The sequence below is a fragment of the Capricornis sumatraensis genome, chromosome 10, assembly GCF_032405125.1.
Source record: "Capricornis sumatraensis isolate serow.1 chromosome 10, serow.2, whole genome shotgun sequence".
Classification (NCBI taxonomy): domain Eukaryota; kingdom Metazoa; phylum Chordata; class Mammalia; order Artiodactyla; family Bovidae; genus Capricornis; species Capricornis sumatraensis.
In genome coordinates, this window is record NC_091078.1 from 36,631,463 (window position 1) to 36,647,333 (window position 15,871).

At 45.8% G+C, this 15,871-nt stretch overlaps 1 protein-coding gene across 1 annotated transcript in view; it reads left to right on the forward strand.

The window, feature by feature from the left end:
• Positions 1 to 12,276, forward strand: part of GNG4 (G protein subunit gamma 4) — a 29,481-nt gene extending 17,205 nt beyond the window's left edge. Inside the window, exon 2 of the mRNA XM_068982891.1 lies at positions 12,178 to 12,276. Coding sequence (XP_068838992.1) covers positions 12,178 to 12,276 — 99 coding nt within the window. The remainder of the gene's footprint in view (positions 1 to 12,177) is intronic.
• Positions 12,277 to 15,871: the final 3,595 nt, after the last annotated feature.

The following is a 15,871-nucleotide window of genomic DNA, read 5'->3' on the forward strand; positions in this document are numbered from 1 at the left end:
TGGCAGAAAGTGAAGAGGAACTAAAAAGCCTCTTGATGAAAGTGAAAGTGGAGAGTGAAAAAGTTGGCTTAAAGCTCAACATTCAGAAAATGAAGATCATGGCATCTGGTCCCATCACTTCATGGGAAATAGATGGGGAAACAGTGGAAACAGTGTCAGACTTTATTTTGGGGGGCTTCAAAATCACTGCAGATGGTGACTGCAGCCATGAAATTAAAAGATGCTTACTCCTTCGAAGGAAGGTTATAACCAACCTAGATAGCATATTGAAAAGCAGAGACATTACTTTGCCAACAAAGGTCCATCTAATCAAGGCTATGGTTTTCCCAGTGGTCATGTATGGATGTGAGAGTTGGACTATAAACAAAGCTGAGCGCCAAAGAATTGATGCTTTTGAAGTGTGGTGTTGGAGAAGACTCTTGAGAGTCCCTTGGACTGCAAGGAGATCCAACCAGTCCATCCTAAAGGAGATCAGTCCTGGGTGTTCATTGGAAGGACTAATGCTAAAGCTGAAAGTCCAGTACTTTGGCCACCTCATGCGAAGAGTTGACTCATTGGAAAAGACCCTGATGCTGGGAGGGATTGGGGGCAGGAGGAGAAGGGGATGACAGAGGATGAGATGGCTGGATAGCATCACCTACTTGATGGACGTGAGTCTGAATGAACTCCAGGAGTTGGTGATGGACTGGGAGGCCTGGTGTACTGCAATTCACAGGGTCACAAAGAGTCGGAGACGACTGAGCGACTGAACTGAACTGAAGTTTCTGAAGCCAACACAGAAAATTCTGAAGCCAACGTCAGTAGTTATTAAAACAAAAGAAGTAAGGCTTAAATATCATGATGTTCCCTGTGAACAAGTTTATAAAAAGCAAAATTGGGGAGATCTTCACGTTCTGATAGATCACCGATGGATGGTTTAAAGGGTCTGGTGAAGTCCAGGAAAAGGGATATAATTAAGATAATGGGGACTTTCCTGGTGGTCAGGTGGCTAAGACTCCACACTCCCAATGCAGGTGACCGGGTTCAATCCCTGGTCAGGGAACTAGATCTCACGTGCCACGCTGAGAGTTTGCATGCCACTCAGCCAAATAAATATTTTTTGAAAGATGTTAGATGATGTTCCAGTAGAAAGAATGGCATTTCTAAAAAGAAATTGAACATAAATTATGTCATATGATCTCGCCAAAAGTCTAGAGGCAGTGCTTGTCGATTTCTGCCTTTTCCATGTGTCTCTTCTATACTCTGTGCAGCTCTGTCTTATTCCAGCTTCTGCCAGTTTAGCAGTTGAGGTTTAACCCTTGCCTTCATTTCCCCTTCCTCTACCAGAAACATTCTTAGCGCTTTCCCAGACGTTTAGACGTTAAATGATTCAGATGACAACATTCTACAATCAGATTTAGACAGGCGTTATGAATGAGCACTTCGAGAGACAGGTATCAGATAAAAGGAGAGAAATCTTACAGTTAAATCAGAGAGTAGAATGTGAGTAGGAGAACAAGAAGATGAAACATGCCTCCCAATTCAAGGGGACATTGTGGGCGAGGGCACCTCGGAGATCAAATTGCCCTGATCATTTCTGAGAGATTACTTCTTGTGAAAGGAGAAGGGGGCAGCAGAGGATGAGATGGTTACATAGCATCGCTGACTCAGTGGACATGAATTTGAGCAAACTCCAGGAGCCAGTGGAGGGCGGAGCAGCCTGATGTGCTGCAGTCCGTGGGGTTGCAAAGAAGCGGACACAGCTTAGTGACTAACAAAAACCACTTCATGTCTATGGCTCAAACAGCTCTCCCACACTACCAAAAAGTAGCCGAATGAATAATGAAATAATAATACATTGTGCATATAATACATCTGTTGTGTCATTTAGCCGCAGACTACCAGGTGTCGCTGATTGCACAGGAGTGGACACTGACTGGCCAGATGACAGAGCTCAGCAGTGCTGAGTGCAGCCCGTCTGGGACGTTGTCTTTTGACTCATAAGCCCCTGGTTCCTTTCTGAGATGCTGCTAGCTTTCTAGAATCACTGGAGCTAGAACCCACTTGTTATGTTCATCTTTCATTCTGACATCAGTCCCAGGAGACCCTCCAGTGACTCACTAGCTTCTGTCACCACATAAATCACTCTCTTGGTGAGCTTGCCGAATGACTGAATTTTGGCTTCCTGTGTGGGAAACTGTGATGTGTCAAAGCTGAGAGGCGGTCAGAGTCATGTAGAACACATACCAACCTGTTAAAAGGGTTTGGTTAAATCAAGATCCGGGGTGGACCTGGGTTAATCACTCTAAACGAACTGAGAGCTTTGCAGTTTCTGATGGTGAAAGCCATGTAATAGTAAGCTCTTACTTAGATTAACTTGGGGATATTAAAACTCTCTTTCAGGTATCTCAGAATTACCTCTTAATATGTAATCAACATTTACAGTAGGTCCTTGTTGGTTATCAGTTTTAAGTATAGCAGTGTGTACATGTCAATCCCAAACTCCTAATCTATCCTTCCCACCCACCCTTCCCTGCTGGTGACCATAAATTCATTCTCCAAGTCTGTGAGTCTGTTTCTGTTTTAAGTTCATTTGTATTATTATTTTTTTTAGACTCTGCATATAAGCAATATCATGTGATGTTTATCTTTCTGTGTCTGACTTACTCGCTTAGTATGATAATATCTAGGCCCATCTGTGTTGCTGCAAATGTGCGATCAACTTTGGATGTGAAAAAACCTGTATGCTGGTGATAGTGAACAGCAGCTGATTCGTTAGTCTGGACATTTGACTTTAGAATTCAGAGAAGGACTCTCTGTTATATTATCATGTATTCACACATATCTCCCACCCCCTCTGGTTTCCTCCAGGAATAACCTTACTCCCTACTAGATGCTAGTTGTGGCCTAGGACCCAATGATTGAGAATTTCCAATATTGATCTAGTCAATACACAACATTTGCTGGAAACCACTAGAAGCCAAACGTCTGCTGTATCAGAATACTGTGGACTTCAGTGATTCAAACAGTAGAAATTCATTGTTCACAGCTCTGTAGGCTGGGAAGTCTGAGATCAGGGTACCAACAGTCAGGTTCTGGTGAGGCCTCTCTTCTAGGCTTACGAATGGCTACCCTCTTTTGACCTCACATGGAAGGGAGGGAGAGAGAGACCTTTTCTCTTATAAGAGCACTAATTTTTATCACCTACCAGGGTTCTTGGCCTCTTTAATCAATAGAAATTGATCAGAGGCCAGACAAGAAATTCAAGCAAGGCTTTTCTGGGGCTTCTGCTGCAGCTGGTGGTGGGGGTCTGGAGGAGAGAAGTAACAGGTTTCCTTGCTTCCTCACTCTCCTAGGCGGGGCAAGCCGGCTCCTTACATGGGGTGAGGGGTGGAGCCAGAGGGCTGGTTTAGGAGGTTTGCCCACCGCTTTGGTGCTGTTGTGTGCAAGAGGCATGCGCAGTACCCAGCTTTTGCTCCCAACACCCTGTTTTTGTTCCCAACTCTTCAGGAGCGGCAGTTTGGTTTTGGTCTTTTCCTATCTTGTGTCCATAATTTGCCCCAGCTGTACATTGTAGCAGTTATTTTTAGTCCCTTATAGTTTCTTTGTCTTTCTGTGCTCAAGGAGACCAGGTGTGAATATTGCAGCAAAGGGTCCCAAGTCCCAGCCCATCTCAGTTCCATTCATGAAGTTCCAACTCTCATGACCTAATTACCTACCAAAGGTCCCATCTCCATGGCACTGGAGATTTTGGTTTCACTTATAAACTTAGGGGGTTGGGAGGAGGACACACACATTCAGCCTGCTGCTGCTAAGTCAAGTCAGTCGTGTCCGACTCTGTGGGACCCCATAGACTGCAGCCCACCAGGCTCCCCGATCCCTGGGATTCTTGAGGCAAAAACACTGGAGTGGGTTGCCATTTCCTTCTCCAATGCATGAAAGTGAAAGGTGAAGGTAAAGTCGCTCAGTCGTGTCCAACTGTTTGCAACCCCATGGACTGCAGCCTACCAGGCTCTTCCATCCATGGGATTTTCCAAGCAAGAGTACTAGAGTGGGGTGATATTGCCTTCTCCCACATTCAGCCTATAGCATAATTATTTGGAAGTATCTCGAGAATGGCCTTAAAACTGGTGTTAGGACTTCCCTGGAAGTCCAGTGGTTAAGACTGCGCTTCCAGGGCAGGAGGTCCAGGTTCAATCCCTTTTGATCCCTGGTTGGGTAACTAAGATCCCACATGCCTTAGAGACAAAAAAAAAAAAAAAAAACCCAAAGCCTAAAACAGAAGCAATATTGTAACAAATTCAATAAATTCTTTAAAAATAATAAAATTAAAAAATAATAAGTATTAGTCACTCAGTCGTGTCCGACTCTTTGTGACCTGATGAGCTGTAGGCTCCTCTTGTCCATGGGATTTTCCAGGCAAGAACAATGGAATGGGTTGCCATTTCCTTCTCCAGGGGATCTTCCTGACCCGGATATCAAATCCCAGTCTCCCACCTTGCAGGCAGATTCTTTAAAAAAACAAAACAAAACTGGTGTGTTAATCTCAAATAATATACAACATTAGAAGAAAGAAAATTCACAAGGATTCACCCTGTAGCTTTAGCTCAGAATTCAGAGGTGAGGCATAGACCTGTAATATCCTCAGGGTTTTATTAGGCATATGATTTCTTCTGTTGGCACTTGTATCAGATTTGACCTTGTGAAAGATATCGTTGCACAGTGGGGGATGCAACCTGGCTGTGCTCTTGACTCTAATCCCGCTTTGTTTTCTTGGTGGGGAAGGGAGGAACAGGCAGGGCCATCAAGGATGCCTGTGCTCTGTTCCAAGTAGTATTGTTAAATAGACCAGGATTGCTGAAAAATAGTTGTGAGTCGCTGTACTTTAGATGCAAAGGATAAATGCAGTGGGTGTCACAGCCAGAATAGTAATTATGTCATCTGTCTTGTCCTAGAATGTGACTTAGTAATTGCAACATTTTCTCCCCATCATTGAAGCTTGTAATTATAGTGCAACAAATGGGCTTATGTGCTAACTTGAGCTGTTTTAATCACCTCTTTTACTCTGAAATGTAATGGTAAAATTCCACAGTTGTTCCCTAGCTCCCAATTCTTTTCTCTTTTCAACATCTGTTATCTTGTAACTCTTAACACTTCAGTACAAAGGAGAGGAGGCAGAGATGCTCTGGGCATTTTGTAACAGAGGACTTGAAGACAAAGCAGACTTCAGGCTTGATAAGGAAACATAAACAGTAACGGAGTTTTAAATTTCAGAATGAAGATCTCTCTTTGAAAGTAAATTGTCTATTTTATGTTTCAAAGATGGCAGATGTTTCTAGGATACGGTGAAGTCTGCATGTGATATTTTATATACACTGAAGGAAGCTTTGAACCATAAAAATCAATCTGGGGCTGATTAAGGAAACCCTCCCTTTCAATCTAAGGAGTGGGTTTTTAGTTTAATTAACGCCCAGATCCTAAACTGTGTGTTAGGGCGTCACCTTTCCTGCGGAAGGCTCATCAGGATGATCATTACATGTGTGAATCTTTTCAGATCCCATCACAGCAAGCTTCAGGGGTTATCCAAGATACTTTGGTTACACAGGAGTAAAGGGCCCTTGGACATTGCATGAAATAAAGCTGATGGCGAAGGTGGGGAAAGGTGGGAAACTCCTTTTGTTGTAAAATGACTTGCCATGCTTATACTGTGCTGTGGGATGTTCTCAATAATTTGAGTGCGTTTATAAAACTAATACTGTGTGGAGCCGACCCAGATCCATGCAAAACTGGGTGCTGATCGCTTGGTACCAGTACTAACAATTCTGGTTTCATTCTTGAAGTACAGGTGCTCTAGATGGAACTCTGCAATCCAGAGGCGTGTAGATATAACTAAGCAAACACTTATGTGACCCTGAAACAACAAAGCGGGGCATTCTAAGAACAGCGTGTTTTCTTGAAAGAAAAATTATGGCATCAGGCGCAGTATCACCTTTGATAGATGATAGAAAAAGCCCTAGGTTAGACCTGCTTAGAGCTAGCGAGGCCACATGTTAATGGCATGGTTGTAGACCCAGGGCTATGAGGGGAGCAAATACACAACCCTGAGACCGGAAGGAGACCGGTCCTAACTCACCTCCGCAGGGTGACCCCTAAAGCCCCATTTTTTGAACCCCTCCTCCCATGCCTTGGCCTGATGGGTGAGGATGCAGCGCCCCCTTGCGGTGCAGTCGCTCTCAGAAAATTAGTCAATCTGCCCACAATGAGGAGAAGGCAATGGCAGCCCACTCCAGCACTCTTGCCTGGAAAATCCCATGGACGGAGGAGCCTGGTAGGCTGCAGTCCATGGGGTCGCTAAGAGTCGGACACGACTGAGCGACTTCACTTTCACTTTTCACTTTCATGCATTGGAGAAGGAAATGGCAACCCACTCCAGTATTCTTGCCTGGAGTATCCCAGGGACGGGGGAGCCTGGTTGGGTTGCCGTTTATGGGGTCACATAGAGTCAGACACGACTGAAGCAACTTGGCAGCAGCAGCAGCCCACAAAGAATGGATGTTGACAAGCATCTGAACAAGTAAACTGATCAAGAGGAAGGAAGCTGTAATAATATTTAGCAAACCAAAAAGCCAAAAAAAAAAGTGATAATATTTAGTAAACCAAAACCCAAAAAATATCTGCTAATGATATTTGCAAACTTCAGACCAGCTGGATCCTGTTAGTAGGTAAGCTGAAGAAAATTAAAATGTTTTGATTTAATTTGGACATAGGTGGAGTTGAAGCTGGCAATGCCAAACCAAAGGTAGTTAGCACCATCCGTTGACAGGCAGAGGGCAAGGTGTTTGTAGAGAAGATGCTGAAGCAAAGCACTGTTTAACTGCTTAAGCAGTTGCATTAGGTGGGAAAGCCTGGCTGGTTGTTTGTGGTGGTCTTAAGTTTCACTTTTTCAAGTTCTCTGGCTTAGGCATTAGTTTACAAAGGCTGTGCTGTGCACAGTTATATCCAGCTCTTTGGGACCCTGTGGACTGTAGCCTGCCTGGCTCTTCTAGTCCATGGGATGTTCCAGGCAAGAATACTGGAGTGGGTTGCCATTTTCCTCCTCCAGGGGATCTTTCCGACCCAGGGACTGAACCTGGGTCTCTTGTAGCTCCTGCCTTGGCAGGCAGATTCTTGACCACTAGCACCACCTGGGAAACCCTTAGTTTAAAGGCTGCTACTAAGGAATTAGCGCCACCCCACTGTAACAGCATCCTTATTTATATACTAACAGCATGCAGGTCACAGCCTAGAGGAAGGAGTCTCAGAGCAACGTTGGTGCATCCATCCAGGCCAGGGCAAAGGAAGAGGAAGCCAGTCCCAGCTGCTGACACTCAACTGTTGTGGTTTTCTTGGCAAGATTGTCCATGGGGGGCTTCCCTGGTGGTCTAGTGGTTAAGATCCCATGCTGACAATGCTGTGGGTGCAGGTTCAATCCCTGATCAGAGAACTAAGATCCGACATGCTGTGCAGCACAACCAAAAGATTATTTTTAAATTGTCCCTGGATTAAACAAATGACCTAAGAAATTTTAGTTGCAGGACTTCTCCTTCTGGTCACATGAGTTCCCAGGTAGCTGGTCTACAAAGAGAGTGTGCTGGCCCAGCAGACAAGAACTTTCCAGGCCACCTTCCAGGTACAGTTTTCATGAACAGTTAATCAGGCAGCTACTGTAGTGTTTAGCTTCTGTAGCCAGACCACTTAGCTTCAGTCCTGGTCTCTCTCTTACCAGTTGTATGAACTTGGATCGATTTCTTAACTTTCATGCCTTAGTTTCCTCATCTGTAAAGTGACTTTAACAATAGTATTTAGAATAATTAAACGAGGCCGGACATATAATGGGGCTTCCCTGGTGGCTCAGTTCAGTCGCTCAGTCGTGTCCGACTCTTTGCACCCCCATGGACTGCAGCACACCAGACTTCCCTGTCCACCACCAACTCCCGGAGCTTACTCAAACTCACGTCCATCGAGTTTGTGATGCCATCCAACCATCTCATCCTGTCGTCCATCTCTCCTCCTGCCTTCAATCTTTGCCAGCATCAGGGTCTTTCCCAATGAGTCAGTTCTTTGCATCAGGTGGCCAAAGTATTGGAGCTTCAGCTGCAGCATCAGTCCTTCCAATGAATATTCAGGACTGATTTCCTTTAGGATTGACTGGTTTGATCTCCTTAGAGTCCAAGGGACTCTCAAGAGTCTTCTCCAACACCACAGTTCAAAAACATCAATTCTTTGGTGCTCAGCTTCCTTAATGGTCCAACTCTTACATCCATATATGACTACTGGAAAACCCATAGCTTTGGCTCAGCGGTAAAGAATCTGCCTGCCAAGGCAGGAGATGCAAGAGACGTGGGTTTGATCGCTGGGTCAGGAAGATGCCCTGGAGGAGGAAATGGCAACCCACTCCAAATTTCTTACCTGGAGAGTTCCATGGACAGAGAAGCCTGGCAGGCTACAGTCCATGGGGTCACAGAGAGGTGGGCACGACTGGGCATGCATACACACACAAGACATATGACAATGTGTTTAGCCCAGGGCTTGGCACATATTAATAGTAAGGACTCAGTTCATGTCAACTATTATTTTGATTAATGATTTTATACGGTTGTCTCTTGAACTTGTTTAATATGAATCTGCCACAAGATATGAGCCATTCTTGGCTTGCTAGAAAATCATGTCTCTGGGTTCAGTTGGCTGGAACCAGCCTCTGGATAAAAGGGGCAGGTTTACCAGGGTAACTTCCACCATGTGGAACTGGATGGGTCGGGGTATTCAGACATCTCTGTCTCCAAAGCCCTGCAGAGGTGTACAGCTGTGCTTTTGTGATGTTTTAGCACACCTGGATTGTTTTAGTAATGTTACAATTTTTGAGTCTTCTCATACCCCTGGAAAGCAAAAGTCTTGCCTTATTTTTTCCTCTATAGCCTCTCAATTAGCCAAAAGATTGACACACAGCTTCCTAGATGAAATTGTAAGGTTTATAGAGAATTCAGAATGAATGGAAGCATGTCCTTGTCCCCAGAAGTGAAATAGATGGGAAAAATGAAAACTAGAGATAGGGGATGATGATAAGACTTTAGAAAATATATATTTTTATTTATTTATTTATCTTTGGCTGTCCCGGATCTTAGTTGTGGCATTTGAACTCCTAGTTGCAGCATGTGGGGTCTAGTTCGCTGCCCAGGGATCAAACCTGACCCCCTGTATTGGGAGCATGGAGTTTTAGCCACTGGACCAGCAAGGAAGTCCCAAGACATTCTTAAATGAAGCATCTGGAAGAACTCACTGAAGTTAGAGCTAAGAGGACCTGGCTCTTAGGGGAGGAAGATAGATGCTCGGACATCTCTGCCTTCTTGCGCATGCTGGCCTGGGGAGTGGTGAAGACCGGTTCGCAGTGGTTGTGGGAGGAGCTGTTGGGTAAATTCTGTGATCACCCTAACACAGTGGCCATGGAGAAGACTGCTTGCCTCTGTGGTCTGAAGGAGATGCCTGGAGTAGAGAGGAGGGGATTGCGACCCAGGCAGTCAGGGGAGAGCCCTTGGCTTTGGTTCAGAAGGTGACAAGCCTGGTGCCAGGCTCAAGCTCCACACCCAAGCACTTACGGTGTGATTCTGGGTTTTTGTATGTCTATCAGGAGTTTTTTTAAAAAATACATTTATTTATTTGACTACACCAGGTCTTTGCTGTGGCACGCAGGATCTTTTAGTGGCGGCACATGACTCTAATAATAGTTGCAGTATGTGGAATTAAGTTCCCTGCCCGGGAATCAAACCCAGGCCCCCTGCGTTGGGAGCGCAGCCTCTTAGCCACTGGGCCACCAGCAAAGTCCCTCCATGACGCCTTTGTGGGCTTCAGAGTCAGCTTCCCTGCTCCTGTTCTCTAGTCCCTCGTGGTGGCCTCATAGGTCCCCTGCAGGCCTGTATTTGTGGCCTCCACCTCACCTGGGAGATCCCCGTATGGGTGTCCTGTAAATCACTGCAAACTTCATTCTCATCCAACCCAGCACCCACTTTATTTAGGCTCTGCAGTACTGCCATGGCGCTATCGGAGCTAAAACTATAGACCGTTTAGAGTAAACAGGACCTTGGAGATAGCTAGCTCTCCCAATGTTATAAATGAGGACGCTAAAGCTCAGAGAATTTGAGTGACTTACCTCGAGTCGCACAGTCATCTTGGGGCCAAGATGGACAGGGAAGCCTGATGCTCCATTCCACACTCCCAGCAAATGTAGACTTCATCTGGATTTAGGTTGAGTCATTGGCTCAACTTTTAGTTGTTTCATCAGAAGGAAACATTTATTACATATCTCTACTAAAATGATTCGTTATATTCTAGCCACTGCTGAAATAGGTCGATCTGGGCTGGATATTAGAAGACTTTCTATAAAATTTTGGAAGAGGGGCCGGTTTTTTTTTTCTAAGTTTTGAGTGTTGGTGACATTGTTTTTGTTTTGTTTTTGATATTTATTTATTTGGCTGCACCAGGCCTTAGTTGTGGCAGGCGAGGCTTTCATTAATAGTTGCAGCATATGAATTCTTAGCTGCAGCATGGAAGGCCTAGTTCTTTGACCAGTGATTGAACCCCGGCCCCCAGCATTGGGAATGCGGAGTCTTAGCCACTCGGCCACTAGGGAAGTACCAACAGCCAATTTTTAAAACCTGGATGGAAGGTGTATGGCTTGTGTGTACTGGGGGCCTTCAAACATTTTTCATTCACCTGCAGCGTATTTATCATTCTGGGGAAGATTTAGACACTAATTGCAAAAAAAGGATTCCTTTTGACTGCCATATACTTACTGCAGCCTGTAGCCTCCAATAGGCACTTAGAGGCAGAACAAGCTAACCGGCAGGATGATTCGATACGCAGACCAGTCATTTGCTGGACTTGCGACCTAGACCACGGGCCCAGTGAGCTGGTCCCTTCCTCCTCTTAGCAAACGCTTCCCAGCGCCTTGCCTACTCCCGCCTGCTTCTCCCCTGGAGCTCCTGGAGATTACCTGGAAGATAATTTGATCCACAGCTGCCAAGTGTCAACAGGCTCCAGAGAAGCCTGAAAGGAAAAGCAAAGAGGCTTCTGGTGAGGAGCAACTCTCCTCGGGAGTGGCCGTTCCAAGTTCAGTGTGGGCTTGTGTGTGGCTTATGTGTGTGTTTCTCTGTAGTGTGCTCATGATCTGTGTTCTCCTGCGGAGGATCAAGTGCCTGCGTTGGTCATGAGAGTGGATTGCAGTAGAACAATAACACTAATAATAATAATTACAACCACATTGGCTTGGCCAGGGCCAAGAATTGGCTTTATCTTTCTAGAGGTAGTTTTACGGTCACTGGTGCGGCTCCTGGCCTGGAGCCTTCGCTCATCACTCAGTTCCGAGAAGGGCTAGATGTCTAGGCCTTCCTGATGGTGCCTCCTACCCCTCCTGGCATTGATCTACACCTCTCCTGGGTGGCACCTCTTTCTGTCACCTAGTCCAAGCTTGTACTGCTTGACCCATGACAGGCCACTAAGTCGAGAGACGAGTTGTCGGGGCAAAGAAGAGTGACTTTATTCGGACAGCCAGCAGATAGAGAAGATGGTGGACTGGTCTCCCAAAGAACCATCTTCCCTGAATTAGAACTCAGGTTTCATGTATACTAAAGGAGGAGAGAGGGTGGCTGGTTATTGTGAAATCTCTTGGTATTGGAATCCTTTGTTCTCACAGCTGTCCCGGTAGCTCTGGTCACAGTATTCCCCAAAACCTCCAACAAGATAAATGCTCTTCTCTGTTCTGCAACTTTCTATCTCTCTGTGAATGGAAAAGTGTTATACTTTTAAAGTCAGAGCCTTGAGAATGGGCTCTCCTGTATATTTCAGGAGGAGCATTCTTTTATGAAAGAAACAGAGCCTGCATGACAAAGCACAGATAACAGAGCCCAAGGGTTAGAGCTAAAGGAATAGATCCAGTATGGAGTCAGGCTTGTTCTTCTCTATTACATATCCTCAGAGGCAACTTTCAAATCCCGTCTCCTCTGGATTTGCACAAGCCCTCTCTCCAGGCCTCGGAATGGCCTTGTCACTGGCAGTGCGTGCAGCCCAGCCTATCCTCAGGCTTGTCCACCCTCCAGACCAGCATCTCCGCCTTGGACCCACCGTGAACTGGCCTCTAACCCTGCACCTGTGCTGTGTACCCCCCAGGTCTCCCAGGCAGCGGCGGACCTCCTGGCCTACTGTGAAGCTCATGTGCGGGAGGACCCTCTCATCATCCCAGTGCCTGCATCAGAAAACCCCTTCTGAGAGAAGAAGTTCTTTTGTACCATCCTCTGACTCCATTTGTTATGAAAACGTCTCCTTTTCTGTCTGTGAAATCCCCGGTAGAGACCGCGCATGCTCTTAGCTTTAGGGAGCTCTGCCCACACTCACCCCTGCCCAACCAGCGTTATGCCGCTGCCTGTCTTTTCATTGGTTTTCTTCATTGTCTGCAGTTTCACCTTTTCTTTTCATGTTTCTGTTGTTTTCATTATTAGAAAAGAAAATACACATTTTTTATAGCCAAATAACAAATGTGCCAAATTAAAAATAAGTATGGGTGTAAGGGCTTACTTTTTTAAACATCAGTTCCCAAGTTTACTTACATCAAGTTTATACATTTCAGTGGATAATTTATTGGGAAGAGAAAAGATACTCAACAAGCCCCCCATTTACCTATCATTCAGTATCAAATTAGAGCATTTTGACCAACTGAAGTCCATGGGTAAAGGTTCCATCTCTCTTCCTGGAGAAAGTTCTGGAAGGTTTCTATTTCCTGCTTTTCCATCATCCTGTTTGAAAAAGAAAGAACCCACATGACTGGATGGTTTTCCAAATAGGGTCATCTGGGGCCCTGAGACTCAGCCCCAGATAGAGAGCCCAGCCCCCTGTTTCCCACCGATTGTCATTGATTCCCTTTGTAGGTGGCCCTTCTGCAAATGTAGGTGTTGGGTAGATATTGGGGTGAGCTTACCTGTAAATGTGCCCCCGCTACTGCTCTTTACGTGCTCCAGCCAAGCAGGCCAGGGGCACACTTCTCTCCAGATACCACTTCATCCTCCTCCTATTCTGGCTCCTGCCCTGCAGGGGCTGCATTAATAAGGGCCTGTTCTGGGCGCAGCACTGGGCCCTGCAGGGTTTCACCTGGGTGGCCCCTGCCCCAGAGGAGCGAGTCAGGGGCACAACTCACCACGTAGCATCCGTGATCGAAGCAGTCACATGTACCCACCTACCTAATCCTCCAACAATACACATCTGTTCTAAAAAGAGGAACACTGAGGCACAGAGAGACCATGTAGTTTCCCCAAAGCTATAGATAGTAAGCCAGAAGGCTGGGACCTGAGTGCAGACAGTCTGACTCCTAAGCCCCTGAGTTCCACTGTCTTCCAGCCCTACCTGTTTGCAGGTAAGTAGGGAGACCTGAAACGGCCTGAGCTTTGTGCCGTGAAGCACCATCGCTGGGGCCTGCTCGGCAGCACACTTCTCTTCCCATCTTCCCTGGGAGCTGACATGTCAGTCCCATATTCTGACAGCTTATGGAAAATGATATGTGGCTGCCCATGTGGAAGGCTAGACAGCTTTTGATTTTTCTGAGACAAACTTGCTGGTTCCACCTAAAACAAACTCCTAACACTCCAATAAAGGAAGGGAGTAAACCACAGGGCAGAGAGTGAGTGCTCTGTCCAGGTTTGCCCTGTTCCATTTGCTTGGGAACTTCTACCCCAGCTCTGGCAGTGGCTACACTGTGTGATTCTAGGCAAGCCACTGTATGCCTGGAGCATTCCAGTCTGCAGATTGTGGATAGTGGGTAGTTATTCCTCCTGTCCATCATAAAGGAGATCTGTTCTGAGTGTTCAGTGGAAGGACTGATGTTGAAGCTGAAATGCCAATATTTTGGCCACCTGATGCGAAGAGCTGACTCATTTGAGAAGACCCTGATGCTGGGAAAGATTGAGGGCAGGAGGAGAAGGACGACAGAGGATGAGATGGTTGGATGGCATCAGCAGCAACTCAATGGACATGAGTTTGAGTAGACTCTCGGAGTTGGTGATGGACAGGGAGGCCTGATGTGCTGCGGGTCATGGAGTCGCAAAGAGGTGGATGTGGCTGAACTGAACTGAACTCCTGTCTTCGCTCTAAGACGGGGAGGTGCTACATAGATGAAAGCTCTGATTATCATTTAAAACAAGTAAATGTACTAAATGCCAGGGTATAGTATAAGGATCTAGAATGTGTGAATTCAAAGATCCATGGTTCAGCTGGAAGAATCAAGTAAAATCACCCGCAAAAAAGGCAAATACAATTTTCAGATCAATTAGTGACTTGCTACCTTGGTAAATGATTTTAGCACATTTTTATTCTTTGCTTCTTTTGTTGAAATCAATTCTTCGTTTCATGAAAGCTCCCTGACAATACCAATGCTGTTAGGAAGCTGTGTGCTCAAACTATAGCATAATTGTATGCTGTCTGTGATAATATGACTTCCAGTCTCCCTCTATTTTGGTTTATGACCAGGATCTCTTTATCCTGTGGTCCATGTCAACGTCATTAACTTGATCAAGCAAAGTACAATTCATAAAAGCACATCAGAGAGACTGGGAAAGTGGGACAACACAGAAATCAGCTAAACCAGGTCAAGAAACAATTCACGCACTCCTCGACTTCACCAAACTCCCTTCCTTTTGTTTTCACTTTCATGTTCTTTCCCCTCTCCTCCTGTCTGCCTTGCATCCCACCATGAAATGCTTTTTGTCCTTTCACTACACCTTTTCCTTTCAAACCTGCAGCATTTTGTGTGGCTTACCCCTTCTAATGTATCCCTGAACTCAGTGTTGCCCTTAAGGGCAAACTCATGCACATGAGCTGTGAGACACAGGAATGTGTGGATGAGACCCTCCCCCTAGCAGAAGTAAGGATCCGATGAAGCTGGCTGTAGTGAGCAGTTGTCATGTGGCGTTTCCAGCTTGACTTTCCAGCACCTGACCCCTTTCCTAAAGGGGGAAATCATGAAATCACCCCATATAAACAAATGTAGTGGGATGCAGTGCCTCCAGCACCATGGATGCTGAAGTGGGAAAGCCTTCCCTGTCTCAGGTGCATCCCCTTCTCCAGCACCAGACTGACCAGGCAGTGCCCAGTGACCTAGGGTGAACTCATTGGACTCCCATGCTTAGGACTGTGAGTTTGGTGCAAGTGACACAGAAATTAAGGGGTGCTGAAATTCATTTCATGGGAGCTGTGATGGTCCAGGAGTGGCAGTGGTCATGAAGGTTTCCAAGACTAGCAGGCTGCAGGGGTGGTGTCCACCGGTAGTAGTGTCTAGGGATGACAGAGTCCGGAGCAGATTGTTTCTGCTTTGTTCCTTGGCCCCACTTAGCTGTCTTGGCCCCCACCTGTCTTCCTAACTCTCCTTTCTAGCTTTCTGTCAGTTCGGTGAGCATTCAAGCTCCATCCAATAAATTCCTCATTCTTCTGTGAAATAGCCTGGGTTAAGTGTATTTATCATATGACCTAAAGACTCCGTTCCTAGGTGTCTACCCAAAAGAAATGTGTATGTATATTCACTAAGAGAAAGGTACTAGAAAATTCATAGAAGCACTGTTCATAATAGCCCCAAACTGGAAAGTACCCACATGCCCATGTTGAATGGATAAACAAGTTATAGTATATTCAAACAATGAAGCCCTACACAGCAAGGGATACTCCTGCAGACACACACGCTACACTGTGTGAGTCTCACAAGAGGAGGCAAATCCGTAATGTATAGTTCTGTTTACATCAAGTGAGAAACCGGGCAAAGCTGTTTGCAACTGGTTATGTAAGTTACTCTTAGGGGGGCACAAGGGTGTTCCTTGGATATTCT